General features: G+C 46.1%; 1 protein-coding gene across 3 annotated transcripts; it reads left to right on the plus strand.

Moving 5' to 3' along the window:
• Window positions 1-231: 231 nt before the first annotated feature.
• LOC138662401 (glutamine synthetase) lies at window positions 232-6807 on the plus strand. 3 transcript variants are annotated; one of them, XM_069747960.1, is made up of 7 exons: window positions 232-355; window positions 2705-2883; window positions 3758-3919; window positions 4076-4222; window positions 4456-4583; window positions 4707-4906; window positions 5973-6807. In XM_069747960.1, the coding sequence occupies exons 2-7, from the start codon at window positions 2718-2720 to the stop codon at window positions 6292-6294; spliced, it is 1125 nt and encodes a 374-aa protein (XP_069604061.1). In that variant the 5' UTR covers window positions 232-355; window positions 2705-2717; the 3' UTR covers window positions 6295-6807. The 3 variants fall into 3 exon arrangements, with proteins under 3 accessions (XP_069604061.1, XP_069604062.1, XP_069604063.1); XM_069747961.1 differs by having other exon boundaries at window positions 233-369; XM_069747962.1 differs by lacking the exon at window positions 232-355 and adding an exon at window positions 1157-1177.
• Window positions 6808-23192: the final 16385 nt, after the last annotated feature.

The raw sequence follows: 23192 nt of genomic DNA on the forward strand, positions 1-23192 counted from the left end.
TGTTTTGGCCTATTGATGTGCCTTCATTTCTAGAAGCACATTCTATATAGCAATAATGCAGGTGACATCTCATATAGTCAGTGTGTGCAGACATGTCGGCATGTACAGAGGCTGCTGTATTCTCTTGTATATGGATAGATATAGTATTATATACATATGCGGGACACGGGCACACTACTCCACAGGATGCGATGTATGAGCTGCGTGGGCGTGCCCTTTCTCTTGCCCCACCCACCGGTGGGCGTGTCCTGGCAGTGGTCACTATAAAGCCCGTCTCTCCCTCTTCTCCGCTTTCAGTGGGCCGGTGACATCTGATTCCTCCGGGACCGGGGCCGTGCTGCATCCCTGCTAGCAGGTAACCACTTGCGGGTATGTGCTTTGTTTCCTGCCACGCTGGCATCCTGCGCCTCCGGCCTCGCTCGCCATGGGTTAACCCTTCCATTACTATATTGGCGGCCACGTACCGTACCCTCCTGCCCCCTCTCACACAGCAGGGCATGCTGCCAGGCTGGTGGCCATTTCTTCGCCCTTCCTTTGTGCTCCTGCTCAGCACGGGATCCAGGAGGAGCCTATGGAAACGCGGCTGTAAGGGGGGACGTGGCGGCGGCTCCTGCCCCCTCCGGGACCGCCGCCTGCCTGCCCCCTCCGGGACCGCCGCCTGCCTGCCTGCCCCCTCCGGGACCGCCGCCTGCCTGCCCCCTCCGGGACCGCCGCCTGCCTGCCCCCTCCGGGACCGCCGCCTGCCTGCCCCCTCCGGGACCGCCGCCTGCCTGCCCCCTCCGGGACCGCCGCCTGCCTGCCCCCTCCGGGACCGCCGCCTGCCTGCCCCCTCCGGGACCGCCGCCTGCCCCCCTGAGATGTAGTAGAGCTGAGCCATATGTCCGATCTATTGTGTATGACCCCTCCCGCGTGGAGAGCTGCTACAGAACTACAACTCTCATCATGCCAAAGGGTAGAGCCCTGCAAAGCCATGGCGCTGCCACTGCTGGCTGCACACATTGGATGGAGGTGATGATGTTCGTGTGTTTTTTTTTTTTTTTTAAGCCGATCCACTTCAAAATCCAGATTAAAAAAAAAAATCACGTGGATCTGCAGCAAACCCCCCTGAAGTGTGCGGTCGGTTGGTAGCCCCCATATATGAGGTCGGACTGCCCTAGGATCGGTGTCTTGTTGATAAGTAAATGTTCCTCTTATTGTTGCTGTGTTCTGCATTAGTGTCTTGCTGTGATCTGTAGACTCTGGTATATGGATGGATACATCTGGGGAGGGCTTTTCTCCCCCCCCTCTTTTGTTTTTCTTCCTCTGCTGTTTTGCTATCTGTTCTTCACAAGGACAAGTCTGCGTGCAGCTCCTGCTCCCCTGGGAGGTAACTGGTTAATCTTCCCCCTCCCCAGCCCTTGTCAGTGGGGGGTGATCAGGACTCCTTCTCCTGCTGAAAACTTGTATAACCGGCTGGTACCAGTTCTCCTGGCGATGTCCTCCTAGCCCAGGGTGGGGTTGCAAAGGTTGAGCCTTCAGGCTATTGATAAGTGGTTGTTAGCCATGGGGGCTCATCTCTATAGAGATGTGCAAATGTCCAATAGCGCCCCCCCCCAAAAAAAAAAAAAATCTAAATGGTTAATTCAATGGGCTTTTAGTAGTTCAGTTTTCCTGTTTTGGAGGAGGGGATATGGGTGAGATGTAGCTTGGTGCACAGACCTTGTAAACACCCCAGGATGTTCCCCATGGTCTTTAGCGTACCCCCCTGTGAAGCGCTTGCTAATAACTGCACCACCACTGTATCAAAGCTTTCATCACTCAAAATATTAAAGGGAAGAGCGATCAGTACAGAAAACTATGGTTGCAAATATGATTTTTGGGCATTGCACCCATGTGCAAACCTAGGAGCAATAGTCCAGATGCAGTCCGGCAAGATGCCGTAAACAGCAAGCGCCTGCATCACTCAGTGGTCACACAATGGCGCCATGGAGGCCGGTCCGACCGGATGGCCCAGGACGAATGCGGCTTACTAGGGACATAATTATAATCTATGGCAGAACTGCAATTTACAGCCGCGTATTCATGTAAATCTGCAAACACTCAACTTGTCATATCCCCCAAGGCCATGGTCACACGTTCAGTATTCATAACCAGGAGTGGGTGAGAAATGGTGGTGCCTGTCTCTTTATTTGATCTTTCCTCTGATTGTTCCACTCCTGATTTCTATAGCAAAAATAATGGAGGAACTATGATGGGCCTTAGAGGGAGCCACAAACTCTCACTAGAAGACAATAACATTTATCTTTTATTTCTATTAATTAAAATAAAGTATCTGCAAAAGGGTATAAAACTTCGTCCCTAATCTGCCTCACAGGGCTGCAGTTATTTTATGCAGCATTCCTGCTAATTTATCAAGTGGATAGCACCCGGTATGCTAATGCATATTGGCAGAATAGGACAACAAATTTTAGCACCAGCGTCCCAACACGTTTCACCGTGCTAGCGGCATCATCAGGGGATGTGACCTAGGCTTAAACCTAAGTATTGCAGTAAGGTCCATGTACGTGGCTCTTGTGAAATCAGCTGCTTGCCGACGTTTCTTCCTACCAACTGCCCTGTCCATGTGCTCGGTCACCGTTGCTGTCTGATGGGTGGGAATCTTGTGTTTTGTAAGCCTCAGGAAGCTGCCGTTTCCCCTTTTCTAACAGGTTTCTTTCCTTTGCAGATCAGCTACCACCATGTCTGTGTCTCACAGTTCCAGGCTCAACAAGGGGGTGAGGGAGCAGTACATGAAGTTGCCCCAAGGGGATATGGTCCAGGTTACATATGTGTGGATTGATGGGACTGGAGAAGGCGTGCGCTGCAAGACAAAGACCCTGGACTATGAACCTAAATCTGTTGAAGGTAAGATGCCATACCCTCCCCCATCTTGTCACATCTTGCTGTGAATGTCATTACCTCCCTCCTCTTGTGTAGAGTGGCATGCCATGCAGAAGGATAGTTATGGTGGACATCTGACTGAGTGGTCTGAAGGAGAAATTCCAGTCACTCTTGACCGGTTATCTTTCCTTCTGGATTTGGAGATTGAACTTTGAGTCTTGGGTTAAAAAGAAAAAAATCACCCAGGCTTAAAGGCCACAAACTGCACACCTAAGATGTAGAAGGGTCCACAAAGAATTGCTCATCGATGGTCTCAAACACTTTGGCTAGTATGAGTTTTTCTTCTGCTGATAATTGGCAGAAAAAAAATCGACCTGACCAAACGGTGTTAAGAATGATTATGGATATTTGTCAACATCGTTCATTTCACAGAACCAACTGATTGTTTGTCATGGTAAAAATCAGCCATTTCATTCTTTCCATGTGAAATGTGTATGGGGGGGATGGGAAGTTGTGCCAAGAAATGGTGAAGTTTTGATTTGTGGGAATTTGGGCAGTGAGACCCCAACAATTGCTGTGACTAGGAAAGCAGAGTGCCATTACATATTCTGTAATGAGTGGTGTTCTGTTGCTTCGTTGTAGTTATTGCTTGTTTCACACGTGGTATTATGAAGGTGCAGGAAGAGACATCAGGGCCCTATTTGAATACAGCATGCACATCGCTTTCTTCATTTCTAGTTTATGGTACCACCAGAGATCTCTGATCAGTGTGAAGTGAATTACCAGATGCTACTGAAAGTTTGGTGTCCAATGATAAGTCTCCGTCTTCAGTTTAAGTTGCCATTAACTCTTGTTTTGTAATGTTTTTCTTAAACCTGCTCTTTTTTCCCCATTTCAGAGATCCCAGAATGGAATTTCGATGGGTCAAGCACTTACCAAGCCGAAGGGTCAAACAGCGACATGTACCTTGTCCCTGTGAGGATGTTTAGAGACCCATTCTGCCTTGACCCAAACAAGCTCGTCATCTGTGAAGTCCTGAAGTACAACCGGAAACCAGCAGGTAGGGTGTTCTGCAGACCCTGCAGCCGGGAAGGGGGGGGTGTTGGCTTCGTCAGTATAGTTTGCAATCTGTCATCCCCTCCAGTGTCAACAGTGGGGTAGTTTGCTATGGCAGTGATCCATTCTGTTTAACTAACTTAATGCTCCTGCTTTTCAGAAACCAACCTGCGTCACACGTGTAAGCGAATTATGGACAAGGTATCTGAACACATTCCATGGTTTGGCATGGAGCAAGAATACACATTGCTTGGCATCAACGGACACCCATATGGATGGCCAGAAAATGGCTTCCCTGGACCACAAGGTAAGGGCTACAGTTTTTAACAAGCAAACCATGTGATGCATGTGGCCCTCTAAATCTGCGGCCTGTCACTCATTGCCTTCTACACATTTGGTCAGATCTGCAAATTCCATAATTACACATGTTGGAACTAGATGCCCACTTTATTTAAAGGTTGACATTAGGTGGGGTATAAGCATCAACATGTGTCAGTCAGCTGCTGACTTCCAATGTCCTCTGTTCTTGCTTTCCCTTAGGCCCTTATTATTGTGGTGTTGGAGCCGACAAGGTGTACGGCCGGGATATTGTGGAGAGCCATTACAAAGCCTGTCTATATGCTGGAGTCAAAATCTGTGGCACAAATGCAGAAGTCATGCCATCCCAGGTAAGTGGTGTCACACTATCTGACCTCTTGGACGGGGCATCTAGTGGTTGACTGATACAGGTCTCTGTGTGGAAGTTCATTCTTCTGTTTGCATTGATGTTCACCTCCACCTTTCTATTACAGTGGGAATTTCAGGTTGGTCCTTGTGAAGGGATTGAGATGGGAGACCATCTTTGGATGGCTCGCTTCATTCTCCATCGAGTGTGTGAAGATTTCGGTGTGGTGGCGACTCTTGACCCCAAGCCAATGACTGGTAACTGGAATGGAGCTGGATGTCATACCAACTACAGCACCGCGGAGATGAGAAAGGAGGGCGGCCTTAAGTGAGTCTTGCTTAATAGTCTACTTAAGTAAATTCCGTGTGCACTGCTATGTTATGGTGCAGAGACTAGGTTCCCAAACCATCCAGTATATAATATAAAAGTCTCGCACTCAACTTAAATCTTATTGCTTCATAGATTTTTATTGGTATTAAGGTAGCACTGGAAACGTTTCAGCCCTTATTGAGCTTTCATCAGTCACGTGTTGTGCCTTTAAATGTGTGACGACTACGCCATAAATTGGGATACGGGTCGTGCCTGATGCAGTCAAACGACTGCTAGGAAATAAGGTAGTGATTCCATGTATACACAGACTATAAATAGAACTTGTGTGGGAAATGTGTGTAGTAGAAGGTAATGCCAGAGAGGGCGGCCAGCATAAGAACAGGAGCTGGAGGGGAACCGCCTGGATATAGGAGAAGTCCACTGAGACGCGGAGTCCACCGCTTTTGACGAGGCGGTTCCCCTCCAGCTCCTGTTCTTATGCTGGCCGCCCTCTCTGGCATTACCTTCTACTACATACATTTCCCACACAAGTTCTATTTATAGTCTGCGTATACATGGAATCACTACCTTATTTCCTAGCAGTCGTTTGACTGCATCAGGCACGACCCGTATCCCAATTTATGGCGTAGTCGTCACACATTTAAAGGCACAACACGTGACTGATGAAAGCTCAATAAGGGCTGAAACGTTTCCAGTGCTACCTTAATACCAATAAAAATCTATGAAGCAATAAGATTTAAGTTGAGTGCGAGACTTTTATATTTGCTTAATAGTCTAGGCGGTCTTAACTTGGAACCTATTGACTGTTTATGGTGCTTAAAAGTGGACCCTTTTTTATAGGGCAATTTTCTACAGCAAAACATTCTGTTGTGTTAAGTAGATACTAATCTGCTTGCATTATGGCTCCAAAAGCATAACCATTTAACAGTCTAAAGCCCCATGGTACTGGTGTCTTTACTAGGTTAAGCTGCAGAGTCCTTTGTGTGATATGGCTCAAACATATGATTTACAGTTTTAGTTCTCTTTTCAGTATGTGACTTGTTGATGTCCCTTCTGTTCATAGATACATTGAAGATGCCATCGAAAAACTGGGTAAACGTCACGATTACCACATCTGTGTCTATGACCCACGTGGAGGAAAGGACAACTCTCGCCGTCTGACCGGTCAGCATGAAACCTCTAACATCCATGAATTCTCAGCCGGTGTCGCCAACCGCGGTGCCAGTATCCGAATTCCACGCCAGGTTGGACAGGAAGGATTTGGTTACTTTGAAGATCGTAGGCCGGCTGCAAACTGTGACCCGTATGCCGTTAATGAGGCCCTCGTGAGGACGACCATCCTGAATGAAATTGGCAGTGAAACAAAAGACTACTGGAAAAATTAAACTGGGGGCTGGATCCGCCAAGAATACTCCATCTGTATGCCCTGTTTCTTATGTTTCACGAGTCCATTTAAGAAAAAAAACAAAAAACACAAAACTTTTTTTTTCTTTTTGTCTACACTACTTGAAGTTCCATCTGACGTTACTTTCAGTTTGAAGGGTAAAGTAAAGGGGCATTAACCAGCTGTGGATGATGAGCTGAGTCCTACTCAGTTTCCAGATCTGCAGATTGGCTTTAACATACCAGTCGGCCATTGTGACATATGTGCCATAAGTAACTTCCTTCTCATATCGTGTTATAAACCACCTGGGCCTATAACCTGCGGGCAGTGTACTGGGGCTATATAAATACAGGTTGCCTCTATTTGAAAGCTGGCGCTTAAATAATGGGATAATGACCTATGCACCCTCAGACTGGATGGGGTTGGGGGTCTTGGTTATAAACCTTCAGCTTTAATACGTGACTGTACTTTATTTTTTATTGAAATAATGAATAAACAAACTTCATGGGTTGTACATTTCTTGTAATGCCTCTTTTAGAAGACCTTGTGTCCAAGTCCTCAAAAGGACCCTAACCCCCATAGGTACTAAAGGCGCACCCGAACTACCCCTAAATACATTGCATCAATATCGACCAAAACTGCTAGATAAAAATGTGTTGGGACTACTGACTTTCCCTGGCAGTCAGACTGTAGGTCATGGGACTTATTTGCTATCTTTAGGATACAAAATAAAATTCATATCAAGACCACTAGATGGTTTCTTTGAATCTTGTCCCTCAAGGGACCCCTCCCTGATTCCAGGTTTCTTCGTGGACATTGCCTCTTTTCTCCAAACATGCGTCATCGATCCTGGTCCACCTCAGTAGCATTTTACAGGTCTTTATTAAAACTTTTTTGTAGTTCCAAAGGATTTGTCTGTTCAACCCATCCTGGATCTCAAGGTGCTGAACAGGGGAGGCTGTCAACAACAAGCCCTTAGTTTAGTAATGGCTTCCATTTAGTTGCAAAAGTTCCTGTGTTCAGTTGATATCCAAGACGCCTATCTTCATATTCTGATTTTTCCGGGTCATCAGTGATTCTTAAGGTTTGCAGTACGGGAGGACCACTTTCAGTTCATCGCTCTTTCTGGTCTGGCAACTTCACCCAGGGTCTTTACAAAGATAATGTCAGTGGTGAGGGCCATGTTACGGACCAGAGGCCTAGTAGTCATACCCTGCCTGGATGACATCCTCATAAAGGTGCTGTCCTTACCCCAAGAAAGCCTGTCCATCACTCTCTACCCCCGTTCTCAGCTTGGCTGGAATGTTAACAAGTCAGAATCCTGCTTAGTCCCGACCCAGCATCTGATTTTCCTGGGCATACTTTTCTACACTCTTTAGGGAATATCTTTCTCCCCGAGGAAAGAGACTAGCTCTCTTCAGGTCCGCTATTTCTGTCCCGTTCTGGATTTTGTTCTCTGATCCGGGGGTCCCTAAACTAGTGGCTGTCCTACTACCTCAATCTTCAGGGTCAGTCCTTTCTTCCTATCCACTGGCGAGTGATTACAATGGATGCCAGAGCCATAGGTTGCCAGAAAAGGCTTCGCTGCCGATCAATATTCTCAAGATCAGAGCCATGCTTCTGTCTCTTCTCCACTGGCAAGTCCTTCTCAGGGGCCTAAGAGTTCGAGTCCAAACAGACAACGCCACGGTGTTGGCATATGTCAACCACCAGGGAGGAACCCAAAGTCCTTTGGCAATGACCGAAGACTCCAAGATCCTCCTTTGGGCAGAGAACATAGTTTCTCTAGTCACCTTCCACAACAGTCACCTTGGAGGATGTCTCCCTGCCCTAATGGGGGACAGGAACACAAAGAGGTTAAATAACCCTCCCCTTATTGCTAACTCGAGTGTTTTCCCTGTCCCCCAGTGGGGCATGAAGAGATCCTGCATGTGCTGTCGTGGCCGGTGAACGGAGCACCTGGATTTGCTTACCACCGGGCAGCCAAGGTCAGGTGGTATCCTCTCCTCCTCCAGGTGCTGCGCTCCGTCTTCACCCTTGCGGTGGACTCGGGCCCTCCTTCCCGCCCCTCCCGCGCTCTGGGGCAAAGCGGGGCGGTGATGTGCTGTCAGGGTCCTCGCTGAGCTCCCCGGCGTCCTCCCTCTCCAGCGTCTGTGTGGCGTTCCGGGTTCGTGCACCGGATGTGACATCATTGCACATCTGGTTTGCAGCCTGGGGCTCTGCACTGGAACGCACGCTGTCCTGGCGTTCCATGAGGTCGGTGGCCACCGGGGGGAGTCGCCGACCAGATAGGGTCGTTCAGGCCTCCCTGTGGACCGAAGGGGGAGGAGCACACAATATCGCTGGGGACCTCGGTACCTATATATCCTGGTCTGGGCCTCCAGGTAAGACGCTGTTCCCTGTCTCTCTGACTGTATACAGCTTGACCATGGACAACGACAAACCCTCTGCTTCATCTGCAGATCCCATTGTTCACCCTCCTGCCGTGAGTAGCTGGGCTGGTCCCGTTACTATTCTGGCATGTTTGTATGGGTACTTAGTATACACCTCTCTCTTTTAGGGAGAAAAGGTCTCTGCCCCAAAGAGTAAACCTAGCCTGCAAGTGTGGCGTTTGTGGCTCCTGGCTACCCTCTGCCTATAAGAAGACCCTATGCCAACCATGTACAGATGACATATTACGTACTGAACAGCCCTCCCTCCTGGACAGCATTAAAAGCTTAATTAAACAGGAGGTACAATCCTCCATGGTGGCCTTCTCCCAGCCTCAAGTGTCGCATCACCCCCCCCCCCCCCCCCCTAAAAGCGGAAGATGGCCCCAGTTAATACTGACTCGGGTGAGGTCCAGTCTTATGAGTCAGGAGACGATTGGGAGAATGAGGGCTCCACATCCACCCCTAAAACGGATGGGAAAAAATATTACTTTTCCTCTGAAGATATGGATGAGCTAGTCTCCATAGTAAGAAGCACCATGGGAGTTGAAGTAGAGGAAAAACATTCTGTACAGGATGTAATGTTTGGGGGCCTGAGACCCAAGCCTAAAAAAGGGTTCCCTATACACGAAAAGGTTAAATCTCATTTTCTAGGAGTGGGCTTCCCCAGAGAAGGGCCTCCGTGTTCCTTCTGACTTTAAAAACAAAATGTACCAACAAACATATACAAAATAAGTCAAATGCCGCAAAAATGTGCTGTATGCACCATGCAGGCTAAGCAGGGAGAATAAGGAAGAGACATGACGGAATATGAGCAGAGAAGGGGAAACACTCCCAATGTATCTTTACATAACTGACAAGGTAATAGTGCACATATGCTGTACAGGGTCCCACAGGTATCCCATATGCATGAATGGCAGGATGCCACTAGTAACACAATGCAGGCTTACCCATCTTAAGTGTCAGGAAGCGCACCCCCTCCTTCTCAAAGCCCCCGAACGCACGTTTCGCCAAATGGCTTTTTCAACAGGGTTCCTGTTCCTGTTGAAAAAGCCATCATGGGATCAGAGAAATACCGTTATCGGTAAGTAACTACGATTATCACGTTCCAATCCATCCGGATCACAGGAAGTCCCTCAGGTTCGCAACCTCCCACAACCGCAAGATCACTCACTACCAATTCAACGTCCTTCCCTTCGGAGTATCCTCGGCCCCGAGAGTATTCTGAAAAATGAGAAAGGCAGTCCTCTTCCCCCGTCATCAGGGAATCTGCCTGGTCACTTACCTAGACGATCTTCTTATTATGGCTCCTTTAACATCTCAGCTGAACCAAGATGTATCAAACTCTGGATATTCTTGAGTCCCTAGGCTGGATCCCGAATCTCCTAAAGTCGGACTTACAGCCTTCCACGAGGAAGAAATTCCTGGGGATTCTTATGGATTCAGAGAAAAGGATGTCCTTCCTTCCTGAAGATCGTCAGCGTGACCTCCGCCAAAGAATCTTAAGATTCAAGCAACAAAGATCCCCAACCCTGAGGGAATCCATGTTTATTCTAGGATCCCTAACTTCGTGCATTCAGGCAGTATCCTGGGCCCAGGCACACACACAGACCCTCCAGACTCACGTTCTCCTACATTCTCGGAGGTATCAGAACACCCTGTCCAGGAGAATCCCTCTTCCCGGACATGTGAAATCAGCCCTATCGTGGTGGCTAAAAGGTCGGAACCTTCGGCGAGGGGTAAGCTGGGATCGGCTCCCTCTGAAAGTGCTCCACACAGATGCCAGCCGAAGAGGATGGGGTGCCATGGTGGATCAAACATATTTTCAGGGTCTATGGCCCGCAGACATAAGTTCCAGATCCTCCAATCTGAGGGAACTATAGGCAGTGGAGGAAGCGCTGCTAGCTGCCTCACCTATAATCCAAGGCCAACATATTCGTGTCTACTCCGACAACGTGACGACTGTGGCTTATCTTCGTCACTAGGGTGGCACAAAATATACCAGTCTGAAACTAGTGGCAGCTTGGATATTTCTCTGGGCAGAGAAACACCTTTCAATCTCCGCGGTACATCAGAAGGGTTCAGACAACACCAAAGCGGACTTCCTCAGCAGGAAAGACATAGATCCTGGAGAATGGTGCCTGAACCAGGTCTTCCTAACTTTAACCTCGAGATGGGGAACCCCGGAGGTCGACTTGTTTGCGAATACCCAAAACGCAAAGTCAGAAACATATTTCTCCTTCAGCCCCGTGCAGGGTGCTCTGGGAATGGATGCTCTCATTCATCCTTGGACCTTTAACTTGGCTTACGACTTTCCACCAATTCCGATGCTGTCAAAGACACGGCAGAAAATCCGGTCAAACAGAGTCACAACAATCCTGATTGCCCCATTGTGGCCAGGGCGGAGCTGGTACAGCACCTTGAAGGGAATTGCTGAGGAAGGTCCCATTCTTCTTCCTCAGAGATCCGATAATAATAATAATAATAATAATTTTTATTTATATAGCGCCAACATATTCCGCAGCGCTTTACAAATTATAGAGGGGACTTGTACAGACAATAGACATTACAGCATAACAGAAATACAGTTCAAAACAGATACCAGGAGGAGTGAGGGCCCTGCTCGCAAGCTTACAAACTATGGGGAAAAGGGGAGACACGAGAGGTGGATGGTAACAATTGCTTTAGTTATTCGGACCAGCTATAGTGTAAGGCTCAGGTGTTCATGTAAAGCTGCATGAACCAGTATGTAGCAGTACAGACACAGAGGGCTAATACTGCATAAAGTGTATGAGAACATGATGCGAGGAACCTTTTTTTTTTTTTTTTATTATAAATAGGCCACACAGGGATCGTTAGGTTAATGCATTGAGGCGGTAGGCCAGTCTGAACAAATGAGTTTTTAGGGCACGCTTAAAACTGTGGGGATTGGGGATTAATCGTATTAACCTAGGTAGTGCATTCCAAAGAATCGGCGCAGCACGTGTAAAGTCTTGGAGACGGGAGTGGGAGGTTCTGATTATTGAGGATGCTAACCTGAGGTCATTAGCGGAGCGGAGGGCACGGGTAGGGTGGTAGACTGATACCAGGGAGGAGATGTAGGGTGGTGCTGAGCCATGGAGTGCTTTGTGGATGAGGGTAGTAGTTTTGTACTGGATTCTGGAGTGGATGGGTAGCCAGTGTAATGACTGGCACAGGGTAGAGGCATCGGTGTAACGGTTGGTGAGGAATATGATCCTGGCTGCAGCATTCAGGACAGATTGGAGTGGGGAGAGTTTGGTAAGAGGGAGGCCGATTAGTAGAGAGTTACAATAGTCCAGACGAGAATGAATAAGTGAAACAGTAAGAGTTTTTGCAGAGTCGAAAGTAAGAAAAGGGCGAATTCTAGAAATGTTTTTGAGATGCAGGTAAGAAGAGCGAGCCAGTGATCGGATGTAGGGGGTGAATGAAAGGTCAGAATCAAGGATGACCCCAAGGCAGCGGGCATGTTGCTTTGGAGTAATGGTGGAACCGCACACGGAGATGGCAATGTCAGGCAAAGGTAGGTTAGTAGAGGGAGAGAACACGAGGAGTTCAGTTTTTGACAGGTTTAGTTTCAGATAGAGGGAGGACATGATGTTAGAGACAGCGGTAAGACAATCACTGGTGTTTTCTAAAAAGGTCAGTGTGATATCGGGAGCAGAAGTGTATAATTGGGTGTCGTCAGCATAGAGATGGTACTGGAAACCAAATCTACTGATTGTTTGTCCAATAGGGGCAGTATAATCTCCTCTTCCAAGGTCCCCTCCTTTATCCGGATCTAAAAAAATTGAATCTAGCTGCCTGGCTACTGAGACCAACATTCTAAAAGCCAGGGGTCTCTCCGATAGGGTTATCCAAACTCTCCAAAAGAGTAGGAAACCGGTGACTAACGCCATCTATGACAAAGTATGGAAGAAATTCTCTTCCTGGTGTCTTCCCAGTGTCCCTGATCCCTTCCACCCCAACATCTCTCAAATCCTAGACTTCCTCCAGAAGGGTTTAGATCTTGGGCTCTCTCCGAGTACTCTGAAGGTTCATGTATCAGCCCTTAGCTCCTTTTTTGACCAGGATCTAGCTGGCCACCGCTGGATCAAGCGATTCATAACTTCAGCAAGTAGAATACGTCCTAGTCTCCCTAGTTGGATCCCTCCTTGGGATCTAAATTTAGTACTCAACAGTTTAACTCAACCACCCTTTGAGCCCTTGGTTTCCCTACCCCTTAAGATCCTAACTTAAAACAGTGTTCCTAGTTGCCATTACCACAGCTAGGCGCGTAGGAGAATTGCAGGCCTTGTCAATTCAAGAACCCTTCCTATCCATAAATTCTGATAGCATAATCCTACGACTAGACCCTGCCTTTATGCCCAAAGTCTTTTCAGATTTTCATAGGGGTCAGGATTTGGTTTTGCCCTCATTTTGTCCAAACCCTTCCAACGAGAAGGAGGAAAACTTCCATACCCTGGATGTCCGCAGGGTAGTTCTCCATTACCTGGAGCAATCGAAATCTTGGAGGGTCGACCAGAATCTATTTATCCAATTCTCAGGACGGAATAAAGGGAAGAAAGCAGCTAAAAGCACGATTGCAAGCTGGATAAAACAAGCCATCTGCCTTACATATTCGGCCAAAGATCTCCCTCCGACGATCTCCCTGAAGGCCCATTCTACCCGGTCGGTTTCCACGTCATGGACAGCAAGAGGAAACACCTCATCAGAACAGATATGCAGAGTCACCACATGGTCTTCTGTTCATACCTTCACCAGACATTACAGGCTGAATTTTGACAGGGATCTGACCTTCGGCAGACATGTGCTACAGGCCGTAGTCCTCCCTAAAGAAATTAACGTTGGTATATCTCCAAAGTGACTGTCGTGGAAGGTGACTAGAGAAAATAGAATTAGACTTACCGGTAATTCTGTTTCTAGGAATCTTCCACAACAGCACTAATTTCCCTCCCTATCTGATATTTCACTGGATGATTCCTGCACTTTAGTGGCAACTATTCACGCTACTATGGCCAGAAAAAACACTGGAGTTAGCAGGAAGGGGAGGGTTATTTAACCTCTTTGTGTTCCTGTCCCCCATTAGGGCGGGGAGACATCCTCCCAGGTGACTGTCATGGAAGGTTCCTAGAAACCGAATTACCGGTAAGTCTAATTCTATTTTCAGCAATCTCGGTGTAGACAATTGGGCTGCCGACTTTCTCAGTTGCAAGTGTCTTGCAGCAGGAGAATGGTCTCTGCATCAGAACGTCATCAGATTTGTCTATGGTAGGGCACTACGGATGAAGATCTCATGGTCTCCAGGATAAACAGACAGGTTCCGCAGTTTGACTATACACAACCTCAGCCAGTAATGAAATGAGGAAAGACGATAAATCGTAAGTTTCTAAGATTTAACCCCTTAATGACCGCCAATACGCCTTTTAACTGACCTGAGATATAAGAGAATAGCCTCCCCATACAGGTGACAATCCAGCATCTGTCAGTTGTACACTATAGCTGACAACTTGCTGTACCAGCCACGATCAGTATTTGCACCATCTAAATCTGTTTAACCCCTTAGATGCTGCTGTCAATAGTGACTACATCATTATAAATGGTTAACAGAGCGTGGGGGCTTCTTTTTTGTCCCAATTGGTGCCCTCATATCATGATTTTGTTGTCCTGATGTTTGCCATGGCAATTCATGGCCAAATAGCGGCCTTAGAGTCTGACGGCTGTAGTAATCTGTTTAGAAGTTAGAGACATTTAGGTGGTAAAAATACACATTTTCATTTCTGTCATACCACTTTGCATTAATTCCTGTAAAGCACCTGAAGGGTTAATAAACTACCTGACTGCAGTTTTTGATATGTCAGGGGGTGCTGTTTTTAAAATGGTATCACGTTTGTGGGTTTCCCAATATGTGGGACCCCTAAAGTCACTTCAAACATGGATAAGTCCCTAAAAAAATAAATTTTGTAAATTTCTTTGAAAAAATGAAAAATTGCTGCTACATTTTTAAACCTCCTAAACTGCTAACAAAATAAAATAATATTTTACAAATGGTCCTGATGTAAAGCAGACATGTGGGAAATGTTATTTATTAATGGTTTGCTGTGGTATGACTATCTGGATTAAAGGGATAATCATTCAAATTTAGAAAATTGCTAATTTTTTAACATTTTTCTCAAATTTTTGATATTTTTTATAAATAAACACAAAAAATGTTGAACAAAATTTACCATTATCATAAAGTATAATGTGTCACGAAAAAACAATCTCAAAATCACTGGGATTTGTTGAAGCGTTGCAGAGTTATTACCACACAAAGTGACACTGGTCAGATTTCAAAAATTTGGCTCGGTCACTAAGGGGTTAAAATAAAATCTTTATTGCTATTATGATGTTGTAAAAAGAAAAAACGTGTTTAAAAATTCAAGCTATATGTATGAATGGCCCACAACAAATATATAATGGGTGTCTTTAGTAAAAAATTGCCTCTAAAAATAGAGATTACAAGAACAATCGGCCCTAGAGGAATAACTCTATAAGTTAGAATTGGCAAACCAATCTGGTCCCTCTATGTACCTAACTAAAGGAATCTGTGATTTAAAACTATGATTGAATATTTTACTGACCACCCGCACAGAACGGGCAGTTAGATAGACTCAAGCCACATTTTACTGATTTTCTAATAAAATGGACCGAATGCTTGCTCACTAATTAAAACATAAAGAACAGTTGAACACTACTTTTTTCTATAAAAGACGAACACTCTCAAACAACTTTTAACCCAAACAAAATATATAAAACTTTCCAAAACTATTATCAAAAATTATATACTAATAGAACGGAATTTTCTCCGTCTAAATTAGATGACTTTTTAAATATACCCCTACCCACCCTGACCTCGGACTTTGCACTCCCCTATTTCTGATGAGGAAATTACCACTACTATTAAAGGTTTAAAAATTGGGAAAGCACCAGGCCCCAATGGGTTAACTACTTTATACTACAAAAAATTCTCAAATATTCTATCGAAACATATTCAAACGTATTGCAATGACATGTTGAAAGGTAGGGCAATGCCTCAGGAATTCTATACAGCTCATATATCAGTTATCCCGAAACCAAAAAGGGCCCCCTAAGGCTACTTTCACACTAGCGTTTTCTGCAATCCGTCACAATGCGTCGTTTTGCAGAAAAAACGCATCCTGCAAAAGTGCTTGCAGGATGCGTTTTTTTCCCCATAGACTTGTATTGACGACGCATTTGCGATGGATTGCCACACGTCGCATCCGTCGAGCGACGGATGCGTCGTGCTTCTGCGGACCGTCGGGAGCAAAAAACGCTACATGTAACGTTTTTTGCTCCTGACGGACCGCTTTTTCCGACCGCGCATGCACGGATGGAACTCCGCCCCCACCTCCCCGATCCTTACAATGGGGCAGCGGATGCGCCGGAGAAATGCAAAATATTTTAACCCCTTCAGATGGATTTACATAGTTGGACTTTACAGATCTGCGGAAGGTAAGGATATTGTTGGTTTATTATGTTTTTTTTGTTACAGATCGGGGGTCTTCAGTGATTGGATTGGGCGTTCAATAAAATATTAAAACAACCTTTGTTTTTTTTTTCATTAAAATAATTTTTAATAATGTGTTTGGGTATTTTTTTTAACCCTTTACTAGTATTGGATTAATAATGGATAGGTGTCATAATTGACGCCTCTCCATTATTAATTTGGCTTAATGTCACATTACAATAGCAAGGTGGCATTAACCCTTCATTACCCCATATCCCACCGCTACACGGGAATGGGAAGAGAGTGGCCAAGTGCCAGAATAGGCGCATCTTCCAGATGTGCCTTTTCTGGGGTGGCTGGGGGCAGATGTTTTTAGCCAGGGGGGGGGGGCCAATAACCATGGACCCTCTCCAGGCTATTAATATCTGCCCTCAGTCACTGGCTTTACTACTCTGGCGGAGAAAATTGTGCGGGAGCCCACGCCAATTTTTTCCGCCATTTAACCCCTTAATTTACTAGCTAGAACGGCCAAATTTTGCATATACACACCACTAACATTAGTAGTGTGGAATATGCAAAAAAAAAGGTGATATGAGATGGTTTACTGTATGTAAACCAGGTCTCATATCATGTCGGGTTTAGGAAGGAGAAAGCAAAAGCCGGTAATTGAATTACCGGCTTTCTGCTATATCGCGCTGGATGAAATATTTATATATATACATATATGTGTCTCACTGACATATATATATATATATATATATAGACAGTATATATGTTTTTTTTTTTTTTTTACACATGGATCCCTTGTATAGCCGTATGTCGGTTTTGCAAGCCTGCGATAAAAACACGCAGTACGGATTACATACGGAGGATGCCATGCGCAAAAAACGCTGAAACACCCTGCCTACGGAGGAGCTACGGACCACTATTTTCGGGACTTTTCAGCGTATTACGGCCGTAATATACAGACCGTATTTTCATACCCTGAGTGTGAAGCCGGCCTAAACGTCACACCAATATGCAGAGTTGGATTAATTAAGGTGACTTGTTCAAATCACTAAAGTAGAACATAGTGTAAAATAAGCATAGGGTAAATCAGACAATAAAGTTTAGCCAAGGTTCAGAAATAGTACTCACAAAGTGGCATGTGCATGTTTCTGGCTGCAGTGTGCTCCTACCCCCTAGGATTTTTGAAAAAAATCAAGGCTGAAGAGGTGCCAGACATCCTAATATTTCTAGATTAGCTCAGGAGGGCCTGGTATGCAGAGGTCGTCAATCTACTTGGAGACGTCCCTTGGAGACTCCCAGACAGACCAGATCTGCTTTCTCAGGGCCCCATCTTCCACCAGAATTCTCGGTTGCTCAAATTTATGGCGTGGCTGTTAGGCCAGCGTCACACTAGGTGTATGAAAATACGGTCCGTTTTTTACGGCCGTAATACGCAGAAATGTTCCCAAAATAGTGATCCGTATGTCATCCGTAGGCAGGGTGTGGCAGCGTATTTTGCGCATGTCATCCTCCATACGTAATCCGTATGGCATCCGTACTGCGAGATTTTCTCGCCGGCTTGCAAAACGGCTCGAGATCATAAGAGGGCGCCCTCTGCTGGTTGTCCTCATATGAACTCGAGCCAGGGAGCTTTCTAGGAAAGTTCCCACGATCTAGGAACAGCCAGCAGAGGGCGCCTCACCGCAAATGAAGCTAAATATAGGTCATTGACCTACTTTACCTTCATTCGCTGGGGTTTTGCAGGCAGGAGTAGCGCTGCATTAACAGAACTCCTGCCTGCAAAATATTTTAACCCCTTCAGATGGATTTACATCGTTGGACGTGCCAGATCCTCGGAAGGTATGTATATTCTTGGTTTATTATTTTTTTTTTATTTACAGATCAAGGGTCTTCAGTGAGTGGATTGAGAGTAGAATAAATTAATACAACAACCTTTGTGTTTTTTTCATTAAATTAATTTTTAATAATGTGTGTGTGTTTTTTTTTAACCCTTTACTAGTATTGGATTAATAATGGATAGGTGTCATAATTGACGCCTCTCCATTATTAATTTGGCTTAATGTCACCTTACAATAGCAAGGTGACATTAACCCTTCATTACCCCATATCCCACCGCTACACGGGAATGGGAAGAGAGTGGCCAAGTGCCAGAATAGGCGCATCTTCCAGATGTGCCTTTTCTGGGGTGGCTGGGGGCAGATGTTTTTAGCCGGGGGGGGGGGGGGGGGGGGCAATAACCATGGACCCTCTCCAGGCAATTAATATCTGCCCTCAGTCACTGGCTTTACTACTCTGGCGGAGAAAATTGTGCGGGAGCCCACGCCAATTTTTTCCGCCATTTAACCCCTTAATTTACTAGCTAGAACGGCCAAATTTTGCATATACACACTACTAACATTAGTAGTGTGGAATATGCAAAAAAAATGGGGATATGAGATGGTTTACTGCATGTAAACCAGGTCTCATATCATGTCGGGTTTTAGGAAGGAGAAAGCAAAAGCCGGTAATTGAATTACCGGCTTTCTGCTATATCGCGCTGGATAAAATATTAATATTTATACATATATGTGTCTCAATGACATATATATATATATATATATATATACCTATTCTATGTGTACACATTTATTCTACCTATTCTACTGGAAGCTGTCAGTGTGATTTTACTGTACACCGCACTGAATTGCCGGCTTTTCTCTCTAACACCGCTGCGTATTCCTCGCAAGTCACACTGCTGGTCCGTGTGTAATCCGTATTTTTGGGGCTTCCATAGACTTTAATTGACGTTTTATTTGCGCAATACGGTGACAAACGCAGCATGCTGCCATTTTCTACGGCCGTAGAAAGCCGTATAATACTGATCAGTTTAATACAGCAGATAGGAGCAGGGGCATAGAGAATAATTGTGCCGTATTGTTTGCGAGTTTTACGGACGTAGTTTCTGCGCTCTTACGTCCGTAAAACTCGCAAGTGTGACGCCGGCCTTATAGTTTTAGGCTGCGTGTCCACGTTCAGGATGGCCGGCGGTATCGTCGGAGCCGCAAACCCGCTATGCGGTAAGCCCCGCCCCCTTTCTGGGACGCGATGATGCCGGATGTGTTCATAGCACACATCCGGGATCATCGCTCCCCACCATAGGGTCCTGTGCTATATCTTGCGGCGACGCAGCGTCGCCGCAAGATATACGGACATGCTGCGATCTGAAAAGATGCGCAGCATGTCCAGAGTCGCAGGGCCGCCGCGTGCATGTTACCACGCATAGTGGAGACGGGATTTCATTAAATCCCCTCCACTATGCTGTAACATCTGGACACTGCGTGTCTGACGCTGCGGCTCTATGCAGCGTCAGACACGCAGCGTTTCCTGCACGTGGAAACATACCCGAAATGTCTTCAGTGTGAATGTACAATTTTCATAGTCATGAAAATACAGAAAAATCTTTAAATGAGAAGGTGTGTCCACACTTTTGGTCTGTACTGTATGTATATATATATATATATGTATATATATATATATATATACACTAGATGGTGGCCCGATTCTAACGCATCGGGTATTCTAGAATATGCATGTCCACGTAGTATATTGCACAGCCCACGTAGTATATTGCCCGGTTACGTAGTATATTGCCCGGTCACGTAGTATATTGCCCAGTCACGTAGTATATTGCCCGGCTACGTAGTATATTGCCCAGCCACATAGTATATTGCCCAGTCACGTAGTATATTGCCCAGCCACGTAGTATATTGCCCAGTCACGTAGTATATTGCCCAGCCACGCAGTATATTGCCCAGTCATGTAGTATACAGCACAGAGCCACGTAGTATATTGCACAGAGACGTAGTATATTGCCCAGCGACGTAGTATATTGCCCAGCCACGTAGTATATTGCCCAGCCACGTAGTATATTGCCCAGTCACATAGTATACAGCACAGAGCCACGCAGTATATTGCACAGCGACATAGTATATTGCCCAGCCACGTAGTATATTGCCCAGTCACGTAGTATATTGCCCAGCCACGTAGTATATTGCCCAGTCACATAGTGTATTGCCCAGCCATGCAGTATATTGCCCAGTCACGTAGTATACAGCACAGAGTCACGTAGTATATTGCACAGCGACGTAGTATATTGCCCAGCTACATAGTATATTGCCCAGCTACGTAGTATATTGCCCAGCCACGTAGTATATTGCCCAGTCATGTAGTATATTGCCCAGTCACTTAGTATACAGCACAGAGCCACGTAGTATAGTGCCCTGTCACGTAGTATATTGCCCAGCTACGTAGTATATTGCCCAGCCACGTAGTATATTGCCCAGTCACGTAGTATATTGCCCAGTCACGTAGTATATTGCTCAGTCACGTATTATATTGCCCAGTCACGTAGTATATTGCCCAGTCACGTAGTATACAGCACAGAGCCACGTAGTATATTGCCCAGTCACGTAGTATACAGCACAGAACCACATAGTATATTGCCCAGTCACATAGTATATTGCCCAGCCACGTAGTATATTGCCCAGTCACATAGCATATTGCCCAGTCACGTAGTATATTGCCCCGTCACGTAGTGTATTGCCCAGTCACGTAGTATACAGCACAGAACCACGTAGTATATTGCCCAGTCACGTAGTATATTGCCCAGTCACGTAGTATACAGCACAGAACCACATAGTATATTGCCCAGTCACGTAGTATACAGCACAGAGCCACGTAGTATATTGCCAGTCACGTAGTATACAGCACAGCCACGTAGTATATTGCCCAGCCACGTAGTATATAACACTGCCCACGCAGTGTATATAGTGGCCACGTAATATATAGCATAGCCCACAGAGTATATAACACTGCCTATGTAGTATATAGCAGCCACGCGGTATAAAACACAGCCCACGTAGTATACAGCAGTGTTTGCCACCATATCCCTGTTAAAAAAATAATTAAAATAAAAATTAGTTGTATACTCACCTCCTGGGATCCACTGAAGCTCCGGCGATATGCGCACGGCTGCCGCCATTTTCCGTTCCCAGGATGCATTGCGAAATTACCCAGATGACTTAGCGGCCGCATAGGCAGCATCAATAGTAAAAAGTTGGGGACACACAGGGTTAATAGCAGCGGTAACGGAGTGCGTTACCCACGGCTTAACGCAGTCCGTTACCGCCGGCATTAACCCTGTGTGAGCGGTAACCGGGAGGGGAGTACGGAGAGGGCACTGACTGCGGGTAGTAAGGAGCGGCCATTTTTTTCCGGACTGTGCCTGTCGCTGATTGGTCATAGCAATGGTTCGTGGGCGTTTTGCCATGACCACTCAGCGACTTGGATTCCATGACAGACAGAGGCCGCGACCAATGAATATCCGTGACAGACAGAAGGACAGACAGAAAGACGGAAGTGACCCTTAGACAATTATATAGTAGATATATATATATATATACCTATTCTAACCTGTCAGTGTGATTTTACTGTACACCGCACTGAATTGCCAGCTTTTCTATAGGACACTGGTGTGTATTTCTCGCAAGTCACACTGATGGTCCGTGTGGTGTGCGAGGTTTTCTCGCACCTATAGACTTTCATTGGCCATTCTCGGCCGATATACGGTGGAAATCACAGCATGCTGCGTTTTCTCTCGCACGTATAATACAGCCGAGAAAACAACGGATGATGGGAGCTGCCCCATAGATTAACATTGGTCCGAGTGCATAGCACTCGTCCGTATTACGGTCTAGTGTGACTCCGGCCATATTGAAACTTACCCTTGCATTTCCTTCATTAGGATGAGCATACAAAACGCTAGTGTTAATGAACTGGCGTAACAGTCCAAACTCAACCCCCATTATATATCAGCCTGCACTACTGCTGCTGCCTGATAATGACAACAACGGGGATGCCGGGTAAATTATGTGATACATTATTGTTTGTGAACACTCAGCTTTTCCTGGTTTTCTACTTTTACATGAGTTATAATGAAGTCAAACGCTGTACCATACTGCAGACTGACATTGACAATTTGACTTGCTATTACACTTGTGCGCACAAGATGGAGCTCCAAGTCTGTTCCTAAACTAAGTTCTTGTGTTTATTTCTAAGGGGTAAGGTTTCTCCTTGTGGAGAGTGACATACCAGCTCTGGCTTGTCAAGGTAAGGAGGCTAAAGGTACCTTCACACTAAACGACGCTGCAGTGATCCAGACAACGATCCGGATCGCTGCAGCGTCGCTGTTTGGTCGCTGGAGAGCTGTCACACAGACCGCTCTCCAGCGACCAACGATGCCGAAGTCCCCTGGTAACCAGGGTAAACATCGGGTGACTAAGCGCAGGGCCGCGCTTAGTAACCCGATGTTTACCCTGGTTACCATCCTAAAAGTAAAAAAAACAAACGCTTCATACTTACCTTCCGCTGTCTGTCCCCGGCGCTCTGCTTCTCTGTACTGGCTGTGAGCACAGCGGCCGGAAAGCAGAGCGGTGACGTCACCGCTCTGCTTTCCAGCCGCTGTGCTCACATTGAGTGCAGGAAAGCAGAGTGCCGGAGACAGACAGCTGATGGTAAGTATGAAGCGTTTGTTTTTTTTACTTTTAGGATGGTAACCAGGGTAAACATCGGGTTTCTAAGCGCGGCCCTGTGCTTAGTAACCCGATGTTTACCCTGGTTACCAGCGAAGACATCGCTGAATCGGTGTCACACACGCCGATTCAGCGATGTCAGCGGGAGTCCAGCGACCAAAGAAAGTTCTGGCCTTCTAGCCCCGACCAACGACATCACAGCAGGATTCTGATCGCTGCTGCGTGTCAAACTGAACGATATCGCTAGCGAGGACGCTGCAATGTCACGGATCGCTAGCGATATCGTTTAGTGTGAAGGTACCTTTACCCCTTAGACCCCAGTCCAGAGCCTCTCACCTAGCCTAATCAGTTCTCATGCTTCGCA

Source organism: Ranitomeya imitator, chromosome 2, assembly GCF_032444005.1.
Source record: "Ranitomeya imitator isolate aRanImi1 chromosome 2, aRanImi1.pri, whole genome shotgun sequence".
Taxonomy (NCBI): domain Eukaryota; kingdom Metazoa; phylum Chordata; class Amphibia; order Anura; family Dendrobatidae; genus Ranitomeya; species Ranitomeya imitator.